The 17,062-nt window shown below is 39.1% G+C and overlaps 1 protein-coding gene across 3 annotated transcripts; it reads right to left on the minus strand.

Moving 5' to 3' along the window:
* Positions 1–8,777: 8,777 nt before the first annotated feature.
* Positions 8,778–16,080, minus strand: rap1gapl (RAP1 GTPase activating protein-like). Of its 3 annotated transcripts, none has more exons than XM_055904119.1 (19): positions 15,913–16,080; positions 15,739–15,771; positions 15,485–15,575; positions 15,069–15,104; positions 14,908–14,955; positions 14,428–14,625; positions 14,208–14,305; positions 14,032–14,110; positions 13,863–13,916; positions 13,574–13,657; positions 13,376–13,476; positions 13,087–13,216; positions 12,806–12,985; positions 12,630–12,701; positions 12,458–12,544; positions 11,129–11,284; positions 10,953–11,039; positions 10,818–10,843; positions 8,778–10,742 (listed from the first exon to the last, which is right to left on the minus strand). In XM_055904119.1, exons 1-19 carry the CDS (start codon positions 15,981–15,983, stop codon positions 10,646–10,648), a joined length of 1,728 nt encoding a protein of 575 aa, XP_055760094.1. In that variant the 5' UTR covers positions 15,984–16,080; the 3' UTR covers positions 8,778–10,645. The 3 variants fall into 3 exon arrangements, with proteins under 3 accessions (XP_055760094.1, XP_055760095.1, XP_055760093.1); XM_055904120.1 differs by having other exon boundaries at positions 14,428–14,619; positions 15,485–15,578; XM_055904118.1 differs by having other exon boundaries at positions 15,485–15,578.
* Between the last annotated feature and the right edge of the window lie 982 nt (positions 16,081–17,062).

Raw genomic sequence — 17,062 nt, forward strand, 5'->3', positions numbered from 1 at the left:
GTGTTTCTTCGTATATATTGATCTTCAAATAGTAGTCGTAAACCACCTGAATATTGGTCTTCAGCATGGAGTCATAAACCACCTGAATATTGATCTTCAACTAGTAGTCATAAACCACCTGAATATTGATCTTCAACTAGTAGTCATAAACCACCTGAATATTGATCTTCAACTAGTAGTCATAAACCACCTGAATATTGATCTTCAACTAGTAGTCATAAACCACCTGAATATTGATCTTCAACTAGTAGTCATAAACCACCTGAATATTGATCTTCAACTAGTAGTCATAAACCCCATGAATATTGATCTTCAACTAGTAGTCATAAACCACCTGATTATTGATCTTCAACTAGTAGTCATAAACCACCTGAATATTGATCTTCAACTAGTAGTCATAAACCACCTGAATATTGATCTTCAACTAGTAGTCATAAACCACATGAATACTGATCTTCAACTAGTAGTCATAAACCACCTGAATATTGATCTTTAACTAGTAGTCATAAACCACCTGAATATTGATCTTCAACTAGTAGTCATAAACCACCTGAATATTGATCTTCAACTAGTAGTCATAAACCACCTGAATATTGATCTTCAACTAGTAGTCATAAACCCCCTGAATATTGATCTTCAACTAGTAGTCATTAACCCCCTGAATATTGATCTTCAACTAGCAGTCATAAACCACCTGAATATTGATCTTCAACTAGTAGTCATAAACCAGCTGAATATTGATCTTCAACTAGTAGTCATAAACCACATGAATATTGATCTTCAACTAGTAGTCATAAACCACATGAATATTGATCTTCAACTAGTAGTCATAAACCACCTGAATATTGATCTTCAACTAGTAGTCATAAACCACCTGAATATTGATCTTCAACTAGTAGTCATAAACCACCTGAATATTGATCTTCAACTAGTAGTCATAAACCACATGAATACTGATCTTCAACTAGTAGTCATAAACCACCTGAATATTGATCTTCAACTAGTAGTCATAAACCACATGAATATTGATCTTCAACTAGTAGTCATAAACCACCTGAATATTGATCTTCAACTAGTAGTCAAAAACCCCATGAATATTGATCTTCAACTAGTAGTCATAAACCACCTGATTATTGATCTTCAACTAGTAGTCATAAACCACCTGAATATTGATCTTCAACTAGTAGTCATAAACCACCTGAATATTGATCTTCAACTAGTAGTCATAAACCACATGAATATTGACCTTCAACTAGTAGTCATAGACCACCTGAATATTGATCTTCAACTAGTAGTCATACACCTGAATATTGATCTTTAACTAGTAGTCATAAACCACCTGAATATTGATCTTCAACTAGTAGTCATTAACCCCCTGAATATTGATCTTCAACTAGCAGTCATAAACCACCTGAATATTGATCTTCAACTAGTAGTCATTAACCCCCTGAATATTGATCTTCAACTAGTAGTCATAAACCACCTGAATATTGATCTTCAACTAGTAGTCATAAACCACCTGAATATTGATCTTCAACTAGTAGTCATTAACCCCCTGAATATTGATCTTCAACTAGTAGTCATAAACCACCTGAATATTGATCTTCAACTAGTAGTCATAAACCACATGAATATTGATCTTCAACTAGTAGTCATAAACCACCTGAATATTGATCTTCAACTAGTAGTCATAAACCACATGAATACTGATCTTCAACTAGTAGTCATAAACCACCTGAATATTGATCTTCAACTAGTAGTCATAAACCACCTGAATATTGATCTTCAACTAGTAGTCATAAACCACCTGAATATTAAAATTCAACTAGTAGTCATAAACCCAGTGAATATTGATCTTCAACTAGTAGTCATAAACCACCTGAATACTGATCTTCAACTAGTAGTCATAAACCACCTGAATACTGATCTTTAACTACGAGTCATAAACCACCTGAATATTGATCTTCAACTAGTAGTCATAAACCACCTGAATATTGATCTTCAACTAGTAGTCATAAACCACCTGAATATTGATCTTCAACTAGTAGTCATAAACCACCTGAATATTGATCTTCAACTAGTAGTCATAAACCACCTGAATATTGATCTTCAACTAGTAGTCATAAACCACCTGAATATTGATCTTCAACTAGTAGTCATAAACCACCTGAATATTAATCTTCAACTAGTAGTCATAAACCACCTGAATATTGATCTTCAACTAGGGGACATAAACCACCTGAATATTGATCTTTAACTAGTAGTCATAAACCACCTGAATATTGATCTTCAACTAGGGGACATAAACAACCTGAATATTGATCGTCAACTAGTAGTCATAAACCACATGAATATTGATCTTCAACTAGGGGACATAAACAACCTGAATATTGATCGTCAACTAGTAGTCATAAACCACCTGAATATTGATCGTCAACTAGGGGACATAAACCACCTGAATATTGATCGTCAACTAGTAGTCATAAACCACCTGAATATTGATCTTCAACCAGTAGTCATAAACCACCTGAATACTAATCTTCAACTAGTAGTCATAAACCACCTGAATATTAATCTTCAACTAGTAGTCATAAACCACCTGAATATTAATATTCAACTAGTAGTCATAAGCCACCTGAATATTGATCTTCAACTAGGGGACATAAACAACCTGAATATTGATCTTTAACTAGGAGTCATAAACCACCTGAATATTGATCTTTAACTAGGAGTCATAAACCACCTGAATATTGATCTTTAACTAGGAGTCATAAACCACCTGAATATTGATCTTTAACTAGGAGTCATAAACCACCTGAATATTGATCTTTAACTAGGAGTCATAAACCACCTGAATATTGATCGTCAACTAGTAGTCATAAACCACATGAATATTGATCTTCAACTAGTAGTCATAAACCACCTGAATATTGATCGTCAACTAGTAGTCATAAACCACCTGAATATTGATCGTCAACTAGTAGTCATAAACCACCTGAATATTGATCTTCAACTAGGAGTCATAAACCACCTGAATATTGATCTTCAACTAGGGGACATAAACAACCTGAATATTGATCTTCAACTAGTAGTCATAAACCACCTGAATATTGATCTTCAACTAGTAGTCATAAACCACCTGAATATTAATATTCAACTAGTAGTCATAAACCACATGAATATTGATCTTCAACTAGTAGTCATAAACCACCTGAATATTGATCTTCAACTAGTAGTCATAAACCACCTGAATATTGATCTTCAACTAGTAGTCATAAACCACCTGAATATTGATCTTCAACTAGTAGTCATAAACCACCTGAATATTGATCTTCAACTAGTAGTCATAAACCACCTGAATATTGATCGTCAACTAGTAGTCATAAACCACCTGAATATTGATCTTCAACTAGGAGTCATAAACCACCTGAATATTGATCTTCAACTAGGGGACATAAACAACCTGAATATTGATCTTCAACTAGTAGTCATAAACCACCTGAATATTGATCTTCAACTAGTAGTCATAAACCACCTGAATATTGATCTTCAACTAGTAGTCATAAACCACCTGAATATTGATCTTCAACTAGTAGTCATAAACCACCTGAATATTGATCTTCAACTAGTAGTCATAAACCACCTGAATATTGATCTTCAACTAGTAGTCATAAACCACCTGAATATTAATATTCAACTAGTAGTCATAAACCACCTGAATATTGATCTTCAACTAGTAGTCATAAACCACCTGAATATTGATCTTCAACTAGTAGTCATAAACCACCTGAATATTGATCTTCAACTAGTAGTCATAAACCACCTGAATATTGATCTTCAACTAGTAGTCATAAACCACCTGAATATTGATCTTCAACTAGTAGTCATAAACCACCTGAATATTAATATTCAACTAGTAGTCATAAACCACATGAATATTGATCTTCAACTAGTAGTCATAAACCACCTGAATATTAATATTCAACTAGTAGTCATAAACCACATGAATATTGATCTTCAACTAGTAGTCATAAACCACCTGAATATTAATATTCAACTAGTAGTCATAAACCACCTGAATATTGATCTTCAACTAGTAGTCATAAACCACCTGAATATTGATCTTCAACTAGTAGTCATAAACCCCCTGAATACTAATCTTCAACTAGTAGTCATAAACCACCTGAATATTAATATTCAACTAGTAGTCATAAACCACCTGAATATTGATCTTCAACTAGTAGTCATAAACCACCTGAATATTGATCTTCAACTAGTAGTCATAAACCACCTGAATATTAATATTCAACTAGTAGTCATAAACCACCTGAATATTGATCTTCAACTAGTAGTCATAAACCACCTGAATATTGATCTTCAACTAGTAGTCATAAACCACCTGAATATTGATCGTCAACTAGTAGTCATAAACCACATGAATATTGATCTTCAACTAGTAGTCATAAACCACCTGAATATTGATCGTCAACTAGTAGTCATAAACCACCTGAATATTGATCTTCAACTAGGAGTCATAAACCACCTGAATATTGATCTTCAACTAGGGGACATAAACAACCTGAATATTGATCTTCAACTAGTAGTCATAAACCACCTGAATATTGATCTTCAACTAGTAGTCATAAACCACCTGAATATTAATATTCAACTAGTAGTCATAAACCACATGAATATTGATCTTCAACTAGTAGTCATAAACCACCTGAATATTAATATTCAACTAGTAGTCATAAACCACCTGAATATTGATCTTCAACTAGTAGTCATAAACCACCTGAATATTGATCTTCAACTAGTAGTCATAAACCACCTGAATATTGATCTTCAACTAGTAGTCATAAACCACCTGAATATTAATATTCAACTAGTAGTCATAAACCACCTGAATATTGATCTTCAACTAGTAGTCATAAACCACCTGAATATTGATCTTCAACTAGTAGTCATAAACCACCTGAATATTGATCTTCAACTAGTAGTCATAAACCACCTGAATATTGATCTTCAACTAGTAGTCATAAACCACCTGAATATTGATCTTCAACTAGTAGTCATAAACCACCTGAATATTAATATTCAAATAGTAGTCATAAACCACATGAATATTGATCTTCAACTAGTAGTCATAAACCACCTGAATATTAATATTCAACTAGTAGTCATAAACCACCTGAATATTGATCTTCAACTAGTAGTCATAAACCACCTGAATATTGATCTTCAACTAGTAGTCATAAACCCCCTGAATACTAATCTTCAACTAGTAGTCATAAACCACCTGAATATTAATATTCAACTAGTAGTCATAAACCACCTGAATATTGATCTTCAACTAGTAGTCATAAACCACCTGAATATTGATCTTCAACTAGTAGTCATAAACCACCTGAATATTGATCTTCAACTAGTAGTCATAAACCACCTGAATATTGATCTTCAACTAGTAGTCATAAACCACCTGAATATTGATCTTCAACTAGTAGTCATAAACCACCTGAATATTGATCGTCAACTAGTAGTCATAAACCACCTGAATATTGATCTTCAACTAGGAGTCATAAACCACCTGAATATTGATCTTCAACTAGGGGACATAAACAACCTGAATATTGATCTTCAACTAGTAGTCATAAACCACCTGAATATTGATCTTCAACTAGTAGTCATAAACCACCTGAATATTAATATTCAACTAGTAGTCATAAACCACCTGAATATTGATCTTCAACTAGTAGTCATAAACCACCTGAATATTGATCTTCAACTAGTAGTCATAAACCACCTGAATATTGATCTTCAACTAGGAGTCATAAACCACCTGAATATTGATCTTCAACTAGGAGTCATAAACCACCTGAATATTGATCTTCAACTAGGGGACATAAACAACCTGAATATTGATCTTCAACTAGTAGTCATAAACCACCTGAATATTGATCTTCAACTAGTAGTCATAAACCACCTGAATATTGATCTTCAACTAGTAGTCATAAACCACCTGAATATTGATCTTCAACTAGTAGTCATAAACCACCTGAATATTAATATTCAACTAGTAGTCATAAACCACCTGAATATTGATCTTCAACTAGTAGTCATAAACCACCTGAATATTGATCTTCAACTAGTAGTCATAAACCACCTGAATATTGATCTTCAACTAGTAGTCATAAACCACCTGAATATTGATCTTCAACTAGTAGTCATAAACCACATGAATATTGATCTTCAACTAGTAGTCATAAACCACCTGAATATGAATATTCAACTAGTAGTCATAAACCACATGAATATTGATCTTCAACTAGTAGTCATAAACCACCTGAATATTAATATTCAACTAGTAGTCATAAACCACCTGAATATTGATCTTCAACTAGTAGTCATAAACCACCTGAATATTGATCTTCAACTAGTAGTCATAAACCACCTGAATATTGATCTTCAACTAGTAGTCATAAACCACCTGAATATTAATATTCAACTAGTAGTCATAAACCACCTGAATATTGATCTTCAACTAGTAGTCATAAACCACCTGAATATTGATCTTCAACTAGTAGTCATAAACCACCTGAATATTAATATTCAACTAGTAGTCATAAGCCACCTGAATATTGATCTTCAACTAGGGGACATAAACAACCTGAATATTGATCTTTAACTAGGAGTCATAAACCACCTGAATATTGATCTTCAACTAGTAGTCATAAACCCCATGAATATTGATCTTCAACTAGTAGTCATAAACCACCTGAATATTGATCTTTAACTAGGAGTCATAAACCACCTGAATATTGATCTTTAACTAGTAGTCATAAACCACCTGAATATTGATCTTCAACTAGTAGTCATAAACCACCTGAATATTGATCTTCAACTAGTAGTCATAAACCACCTGAATATTAATATTCAACTAGTAGTCATAAACCACCTGAATATTGATCTTCAACTAGTAGTCATAAACCACCTGAATATTGATCTTCAACTAGTAGTCATAAACCACCTGAATATTGATCTTCAACTAGTAGTCATAAACCACCTGAATATTGATCTTCAACTAGTAGTCATAAACCACCTGAATATTGATCTTCAACTAGTAGTCATAAACCCCCTGAATACTAATCTTCAACTAGTAGTCATAAGCCACCTGAATATTGATCTTTAACTAGTAGTCATAAACCACCTGAATACTAATCTTCAACTAGTAGTCATAAACCACCTGAATATTAATATTCAACTAGTAGTCATAAACCACATGAATATTGATCTTCAACTAGTAGTCATAAACCACCTGAATATTAATATTCAACTAGTAGTCATAAACCACCTGAATATTGATCTTCAACTAGTAGTCATAAACCACCTGAATATTGATCTTCAACTAGTAGTCATAAACCACCTGAATATTGATCTTCAACTAGTAGTCATAAACCACCTGAATATTGATCTTCAACTAGTAGTCATAAACCACCTGAATATTGATCTTCAACTAGTAGTCATAAACCACCTGAATATTGATCTTCAACTAGTAGTCATAAACCACCTGAATATTGATCTTCAACTAGTAGTCATAAACCCCCTGAATACTAATCTTCAACTAGTAGTCATAAGCCACCTGAATATTGATCTTTAACTAGTAGTCATAAACCACCTGAATACTAATCTTCAACTAGTAGTCATAAACCACCTGAATATTGATCTTCAACTAGTAGTCATAAACCACCTGAATATTGATCTTCAACTAGTAGTCATAAACGACCTGAATATTGATCTTCAACTAGTAGTCATAAACCACCTGAATATTAATATTCAACTAGTAGTCATAAACCACCTGAATATTGATCTTCAACTAGTAGTCATAAACCACCTGAATATTGATCTTCAACTAGTAGTCATAAACCACCTGAATATTGATCTTCAACTAGTAGTCATAAACCACCTGAATATTGATCTTCAACTAGTAGTCATAAACCCCCTGAATACTAATCTTCAACTAGTAGTCATAAGCCACCTGAATATTGATCTTTAACTAGTAGTCATAAACCACCTGAATACTAATCTTCAACTAGTAGTCATAAACCACCTGAATACTAATCTTCAACTAGGAGTCATAAACCACCTGAATATTGATCTTCAACTAGTAGTCATAAACCACCTGAATATTGATCTTTAACTAGGGGACATAAACAACCTGAATATTGATCTTCAACGAGTAGTCATAAACCACCTGAATATTGATCTTCAACTAGTAGTCATAAACCACCTGAATATTGATCTTCATTAGATTTTTATTGAAGGTTGCGTCATCTTGAAAATGTATTTTTATATCAAGAACATTTTCAAACACCCAGCACTTGTTGAACATAGATCTGGTTGTCCAAATCTCCTGGATATTAAGCAGGATTTTCTTTCCATCCCTATTTTAAAGAGATTGATCCTAAATGACAAAATATTTATCTTTTGTGTCCTTACCTTCAAAGCAGTCTTTGGACAAGCAGATTCCAATCTATGATTTGGTTACCCACTACCATCATCCACTAATAGTAACACACTCCTCTCCATGTATCTCATACAACTTTCCACCTGATAACATGGATCAATCCCAGCTTCCAACCTTCCCACTGTTTTTAGCATTTGCCTGTCTCCCTACCTCATTTAATTACTGTCTGAATAAAGTGTCAAACCACCTAAAAAAATTGAAAAAACATATTAGCATTCTTCACATTTCATACCCCAAAAAAGTAACAAAGTAGTCAAATTTGGAGTGTTCATTTAATGTTCAAAGCATCCTGAATAAACCTAATTTTCCACCCTGGTAATAGGCCTAAGCCATGTCAAAATACATAGAATTTCAGGAAATTCACTTTAAAACAGTAAACCCCCAGTCCCTCGTCTATGGATTGGCCAGGGGGCAATGAAATTCACATAGCAAATCTCACTCCAAACTTTCTTCAAATGTTGGCAGCCCTGAATTGTTACAATGCACTAAAATAGTAAAATAGTAATAAATATTGCATGACTTCGTTATCATACATTTACTACAATGATGTCCACATATTAACATTGAAAATATTCTAAAATATATTATTACTTGTATTACTTACTATTATTTTAAACATCTTATTTTACAGCTTGTACAGTGCATTCGGAAAGTATTCAGACCCCTTTACTTTTTACACATTTTGTTACGTTACAGCCTTATTCTAAAATGGATTAAATATTTGTTTTCCTCATCAATCTAAGCACAATACCCCATGATGATAAAGTGAAAACTGGTTTTTAGTTTTGTGAAATACCTTATTTATATAAGAATTCAGACCCTTTGCTATGAGATGCAAAATTGAGCTCAAGTGCATCCTGCTTCCATTGATCATCCTTAAGATGGTTTTTTACAACTTGACTGGAGGCCACATGTGTTAAATTCAATTGATTGGACATGATTTGGAAAGACACCTGTCTATATAAGGGCCCACAGTTGACAGTGCATGTCAGAGCAAAAACCAAGCCGTGAGGTCGAAGGAATTGTCCATAGAGCTCCGAGACAGGATTGTGTCGAGGCACAGATCTGGGGAAGGGTACCAAAACATTTCTGCAGCATTGAAGGTCCCCCAAGAACACAGTGACCTCCATCTTTCTCAAATGGAAGAAGTTTGGAACCAATAAGACTCTTCCAAGAGCTGGCTGCCTGGCCAAACTGAGCGATCAGGGGAGAAGGGCCTTGGTCATGGAGGTGACCCTGAAACCGATGGTCACTCTGTGACAGAGCTCCAGAGTTCCTCTGTGGAGATGGGAGAACCTTCCAGAAGGACGACTGTCTCTGCAATACTCCACCAATCAGGCCTTTGTGGTAGAGTGACCAGACGGAAGCAACTCCTCAGTAAAAAGCACATGACAGCCAGCTTGGAGTTTGCCAAAAGGCACCTAAAGGACTCTCAGACCATGAAAAAACAAGATTCTCTGGTCTGCTGAAACCAAGATTGAACTATTTGGCCTGAATGCCAAGCGTCACATCTGGAAGAAACCTGGCACCCTCCCTACGGTGAAGCATGGTGGTTCCAGCATCATGCTGTGGGGATGTTTTTCAGCAGCAGGGACTGGGAGACTAGTCAGGATCGAGGGAAAGATGAACAGAGTAAAGTACAGAGAGATCCTTGATGAAAACCTGCTCCAGAGAACTCAGGACCTCAGACTGGGGCAAAGGTTCACCTTCTAACAGGACAATGACCCTTAGCACACAGCCAAGACAACGCAGGAGTGTCTTCAGGACAAGTCTCTGAATGTCCTTAAGTTGCCCATCCAGAGCCCGGACTTGAACCCGATCGAACATCTCTGGAGAGACCTGAAAATAACAGCTGTAATGGCTGTCAAAGGTTCTTCAACAAAGTACTGAATTTGCAAAAATATCTAAAAACCTGTTTTTAATTTGTCATTATGGGGTAATGTGTGTAGATTGATGAGGGGAAAAAACTATTTAATAGATTTTAGAATAAACCATTTTAGAATATGGCTGTAACGTAACAAAACGTGGAAAAAGTCAAGGGGTCTGAATACTTTCCGAATGCACTGTACATACAAAGTATCTACTCGGTTATTACTAAAATATACACATAATTCTGTCTGTCTATGTATTCTCCTGGGGACTGGAGTGGTCTTTGACCTCTGTGGAGCCCAGGTTGTCTGTGGGAAAGCTGGGTTCAGGGGGCTTGTAGGCCAACTCACTGGAAGACAAAAAACAACATCTGTCTGTCTGTCCATCCATCTGCCTGATTTGTCCGTTCTCTGTAGTGTCTTACCTCTCTCCATCTCTCTCTGTAGCAGCCTGGAGAGGGAGACAAAAACCAACAGGGGTGGTCAGTATTTCCCACAAACATATCAATAAGATATTCACTGAAAAAAGAGAAAGTGCTTCCATCTTCAGTATGAGTTACCTTGGGCTTCTGTGGGAGCGGCACCCCGCCCATCTTTCTAGGTCCCCCAAGAGTGTCAAAAGAATTACTGCGTACCCTAATGGCTCTCTGCAACAAAGACAGGAAATATGGATGCCATATCCAAAACCCACCCTTTCCCCATACTGGAGTGAAAAGTCAAGGATTTCTGACTTCACCTTAAAGTTTTCGATGAACCCTCCACTCCCCTCAGTTACACCCCTCATCCCCTCAGAAGTCGAGAGAGCGGACACAGGCGAATCTCCAATCATGCACTGGGAGCGGGTGGACAGTTCAGCCTGCAGACCCTCCAGGAGGGACGAACGAGTGCGCAGCTTGAAAAGAAAGGATGAGAGGAGAGAGGGAGGGAGGCAGAGACGGAGGAGAGAAGGAGGCAGAGACGGAGGAGAGAAGGAGGCAGAGACGGAGGAGAGAAGGAGGCAGAGACGGAGGAGAGAAGGAGGCAGAGACGGGGGAGAGAAGGAGGCAGAGACGGAGGAGAGGAGGCAGAGACGGAGGAGAGAAGGAGGCAGAGACGGAAGAGAGAAGGAGGCAGAGACGGAGGAGAGAAGGAGGCAGAGACGGAGGAGAGAAGGAGGCAGAGACGGAGGAGAGAAGGAGGCAGAGACGGAGGAGAGGAGGCAGAGACGGAGGAGAGAAGGAGGCAGAGACGGAAGAGAGAAGGAGGCAGAGACGGAGGAGAGAAGGAGGCAGAGACGGAGGAGAGAAGGAGGCAGAGACGGAGGAGAGAAGGAGGCAGAGACGGGGGAGAGAAGGAGGCAGAGACGGAGGAGAGAAGGAGGCAGAGACGGAGGAGAGAAGGAGGCAGAGACGGAGAGAAGGAGGCAGAGACGGAGGAGAGAAGGAGGCAGAGACGGAGGAGAGAAGGAGGCAGAGACGGGGGGAGAGAAGGAGGCAGAGACGGAGGAGAGAAGGAGGCAGAGACGGAGGAGAGAAGGAGGCAGAGACGGGGGGAGAGAAGGAGGCAGAGACAGAGGAGAGAAGGAGGCAGAGACGGAGGAGAGAAGGAGGCAGAGACGGAGGAGAGAAGGAGGCAGAGACGGGGGGAGAGAAGGAGGCAGAGACGGAGGAGAGAAGGAGGCAGAGACGGAGGAGAGAAGGAGGCAGAGACGGAGGAGAGAAGGAGGCAGAGACGGAGGAGAGAAGGAGGCAGAGACGGAGGAGAGAAGGAGGCAGAGACGGAGGAGAGAAGGAGGCAGAGACGGGGGAGAGAAGGAGGCAGAGACGGGGGGAGAGAAGGAGGCAGAGACGGAGGAGAGAAGGAGGCAGAGACGGGGGAGAGAAGGAGGCATCATAGAGGAGTTAAGTAAGAGATGGGGAGCAGAAGAGAGGAATTAGAGAAGAGGAAAGACTTGTTTCTTTGGTTTCTGTTCCACATAAAAAGATATCAGATTTGCATCTAGAAAGTCTTTGGATATGTGCATGTAATGCCTCAAGCATTACTGTATACATTTATAATGGTGTTGGTGTTGTTCTTCTGTGGTTACCTCCAGTCTACTGAACCTCTCAGCCTTATAACAGGAGATCTCTGCATTGATAAGCTTGGTCAGAAGGAACTCTCTCAACAGGGAGCTCTGGAAGATAAGTCAACAGAGACACACTGAGAATGCATCATGGCCTTTTACCATGTCACCAAGTTCAGATGTGAACTCTACTCACCTCTGTGAATATGGGAGGATCAGGGAGGGAGGGACCAAAGGGAGGTACATCCTCTCTGGCTGTGACTGACACCTGCAACAGACCACTTCCAAGTTTGAAAAAGGCTTTCCATTCCAATAAAAATACCTACAGTGATAAGAGATCAATGTGTCTCTCATTTTGTTTTATCTTCTTACCTGGAACACCCCTCCTCCTCCTGCCTCCTCCCCCTCGTCCCCCACTCCCTTCCTCACCCTCCTGACCACTAGGAAACAGTGCAGGAAGTGTGAGCCGATGACATCAGACAAAAAAGGGGTGTGGCCCTCCTGGTAAACAACAGCAACGATGTCATTGCCAATGTGTCTCTTCCTCTGTAGCTGTAAGGAGTAATGAGCAGAGGGTAAGAGGGAGCCACTGGAGCTGGGTTGAAGTGATTGACTGTGGGTGAGGATGATTTGGTGTCGTTATTCAGGCTAACCTGTTGTGTATCGCCCTCTGTGAAGGGCAATTTGGTGGACACATGGAACATGATCTCTCTGCCGTGGAAGGAAGTGAAGACCGCATCATTTCCTGTCTGGCCGTGACACACGTCCAAACCTCCTCGGAACCTGGAAGAGAGGGAGGGATAGAAAGAGGGGAGAGGTAGTTGGGGAGAGGGAGTGACAGTAAGCTGTTGGTATCTTCTTATTCATCTCTTCCTGTTACAATGCCATATTTCTGTAATTTCTCCATAAGGCCATGTCACCATGTAGGTTACTGTACATTACCCAGGGAACCCTTGAAGTGCGACTGTAGCTCCCAAAATAGAGAGGAATTCTTGAAACTCTTCACTTTCCTCATTGTTACAGAGTATGTCCTCCTCTGTCAACTGTAAAAGATAGAGAGAAAATATGAGAGGTAATGTACAGTAGACTAGTGCTACTATTTAATGCGTCCAAGCTTCTGCCTGCATTCCAGTTATTTACCTGTCCCTCTCTCTGATACAAGACACCAAACTTGAAATTCGGAGACACTCTGTGTTCATCAAATGCTGTTATAAGATCTGGTGCCTGAAAGACAGAGAGGGGAAGAGAGAAAGAAAGAAGCAAAGAGAGGGAGAGAGGGAGGGAGGGAGAGACAGAGAGATAAAGGGGAAGGAGAGAGCACACATTTTTGTCAAAATGGTCTCAGGGTTTAGAGGTCATTTGAAGAGTACATTCTGTGTAACATGAAGGCCTAAAGCATTTGGGAATATGTACAGTGAAAAAGAAGTACCTTGAGGTAACTGACCACATCAAATCTGAGCACAGTCACACTGTCGCATAGCATCTGAAAAGGACATGGTCAGTTTGGGTTTTTTCAATGATGGTAAATGTTTTCAGTAAAAGTACAATAAAGGTTTATCTAGAATACACACGTCTGTTGGAGAGACTAGTAATGGTACCTTGGCCAGCTCCACAGCAGACGGGATGTTTGGGAACAGAGACACAGAGAAAACCCCATGCATAGAGCATTCCCTCATTCTGGAAAGGAAAGACAGACGTAATAACCGTTGCTCATGGAATTCACCAGGGTGTTTCATTACATTAATTGAATCATTTCCATTCTTTCTGATACAACCTCAGTATTACTCTCAGCCTCTTCTCTTCTTCCTCCAAACAGACAGAGAGAAGGAGGGGTCCCAGGGAGGGGTCCACTGCTGTGAACGAGTGATGATACTGACATAGGAGAGAAAGTCACACAGCTACTATGTATGTATTTCATCATCTTGGATCATAGTCCATCTCTACCATCAAATGGAACAGAATAAGAGTAGTCCTATGGGCGGTACTCTACTAACTCGTGAGCGGAAGAACTCCTGGTAGTATGTGGCCTCGCTGTCTCTCTCCATGATGTCATAGGTCTCTGGGTCTAGTCCGTAATGAGAGGATGTCGGACTGGTCTCAGCAAACTTCTGTAGCGGGGGGTCTATCCAGTAACCACCCAGCTTTGGAGGCAGGATCAGAGGAAGGTCACGACCTATCTTCAAAAGCTGAGACTTTCAAAAGGGTGAGATGATAATTAAATAGTCTGGTGTATCCAATTAAATGTACATCTAGCAGTATCCGTAGGATGATGTTTGAACTGACATGCTCATGGTTGCATCAGCATACCTAATAATGAGTTTTATGTATGCTGGTATGAGTGTTATAACTAATGTGATGTCAGTGTTTTAGGGAACAAAAATGTCTGTATCGTTGATAATATTGAAAGGTCATTGTCAACACACACACACGTGTGCACACAGATCTTGACATGATATTTTAGGAGAAAGACTCACCCTCAAAGGCAGAGGGAATTCACAGCGCTGTTCATCTAGCCTGCTGCTCTGATGAAGGAGAGGGAAGGTAACAATGACTGACTGATTGACTAACTGCAGAGAGAACTGTTGTACACACAGAGACTACACAAAACAGAGAGGGAATGGTGCTGTACACTCACCTGCAACTTCTCAATGATCTCAAACAGCTCTGTCACCTTACATGGAAAACACAGACAGACAGACAGTCAGACAGACATACAGAGTCAGACAGACAGACAGACAGACAGACAGACAGACAGACAGACAGACAGAGTCAGACAGGCAGACAGACAGACAGACATACAGAGTCAGACAGACAGACAGACAGACAGACAGACAGACAGACAGACAGACAGACAGACAGACAGACAGACAGACAGACAGACAGACAGACAGACAGAAAGGAGGTTTAGGGAGAAACAGGAAGAGAAAGAGAAACAACATTAGACAAACACAGATGCAGGGAAATGCAGGGAGACTAAATGAGTGATTATGTGATCAACAAATTCAAAAAGGATATGATGAAAGACACATTATCACAATTAAGTCCTTTTACCTTCTGGTTGCTGCCAGCAGAGAGTAACGGTTTGGTCTCGCTGGTAGGGGAGTCCAAAATATCCAGAATGCTGTGCTCTAAAGGTTCTGGTCTGCTGCAACAGGTGGAATGACAGAGCAATGCAACCCATCACTTTTCCTATTCATCAACTGCAAGTGTATCAAACTTTAAATCCAGTGTAAAATAACCAGCGAGAAATAAACTACATCTAATGTGGATAAAGGTAAATTAAGGTATTATTAAGTTTTGCTCACCTAGTCTCATTTTCACATATGAACTTGTCCACACTGTGAATAGAGTAACTCCTTAGACAATGTGCATGACATTAAGGACTACTTCTATTATCAACTATTTCAAGATTTTATTCAGATTCTGACACTAGAACGAAAGCATTTTAATTTGTTCTCAATACTGTGACTGTTACTCACCCTCCATATGCCCCAAAAGTGAAACTTCTCTTTCTGGAGAAGAACTTCTCATTTCTGCTGTCTCTCTCCATCGTTCTGTGTGGGTGTTAGTGCTTGTGAGTGCCAGTGTGCTAGCTATAGTCAATCAGTGCTGCTTAGGGATGAACTAAATCACTCCCCTCCCTCTCTCTCTCTCTCTCTCTCTGCCCCCTGCCTCTCACTCATTTAATCTCTCTACTTCCTTCCCTCTATCCTGCTGTCAGCCAGACTAGCAATTTTAACCCCATCTTGGCCACAGGGAAACACACTGATGGATAACAAACCCCCGTGACCCTGCCCTGACAAGCAGTACATGTAGGACACAGAGACAGAGGGGTCGCTGGGTATCGGTCGCCATGCTCTAAGAAACACAGGTAGTGGTCTCACTGACTTGTTGTGTGTAAAAATAGGAATGGTAAATAAATAAATAAACGCATGAGAGATTGCCTCTTTAGACCTGTTACCCTTTGAGTCTGTAGAACCATCAATTATTGACAGCACATACTGAGAGAGGTGCAAGGCAGCGGGAGAGGAGAGGAGAGAGGAGGGGAATGGGGATGGGTGGTAGTGGAGGGGGGGAGTGTTGAGGCACACTGCTAAAGGGGGAATAAAAAAGAGGAAGGGAGGTTAAAAATACTGTATCTATGAATACAACATTAGGCTTCATTTGTGCAATAAGTTCAATTATGTTGTGGCATTGGTCGTATTTAAAAAAATATTTTATCAAGGAAGATTTTTCATATCAATCAAAATACCCTTTTCTGTGTTTGCAAACATTTCCACAGGTGGGTGATGCGCACCATATTGGAAATTCTCATAGACGGTCAGCTAAAAAAGCCTCCATTTACATGTTGCGTAGATTATGAGTAGATTTATTATAATAATAATTATAATAATAACAATAAGGTGGGTGCTTACATTTGTCCTATTTCACACATGTACAAGTGTGTATTATACACATTTGTAACGGCTGTCTATCTCTTCCTCCTCATCTGACGAGGAGAGGCGAGAAGGATCGGAGGACCAATACGCAGAGTGGTAAGTGTCCATGTTTTAATAATATAAACTGAACACTACACAAATAACAAAATAACAAATGTGAACGAACCGAAACAGTACCGTGTGGCAACAA

The sequence above is a fragment of the Salvelinus fontinalis genome, chromosome 38 (genome assembly GCF_029448725.1).
Source record: "Salvelinus fontinalis isolate EN_2023a chromosome 38, ASM2944872v1, whole genome shotgun sequence".
NCBI lineage: Eukaryota > Metazoa > Chordata > Actinopteri > Salmoniformes > Salmonidae > Salvelinus > Salvelinus fontinalis.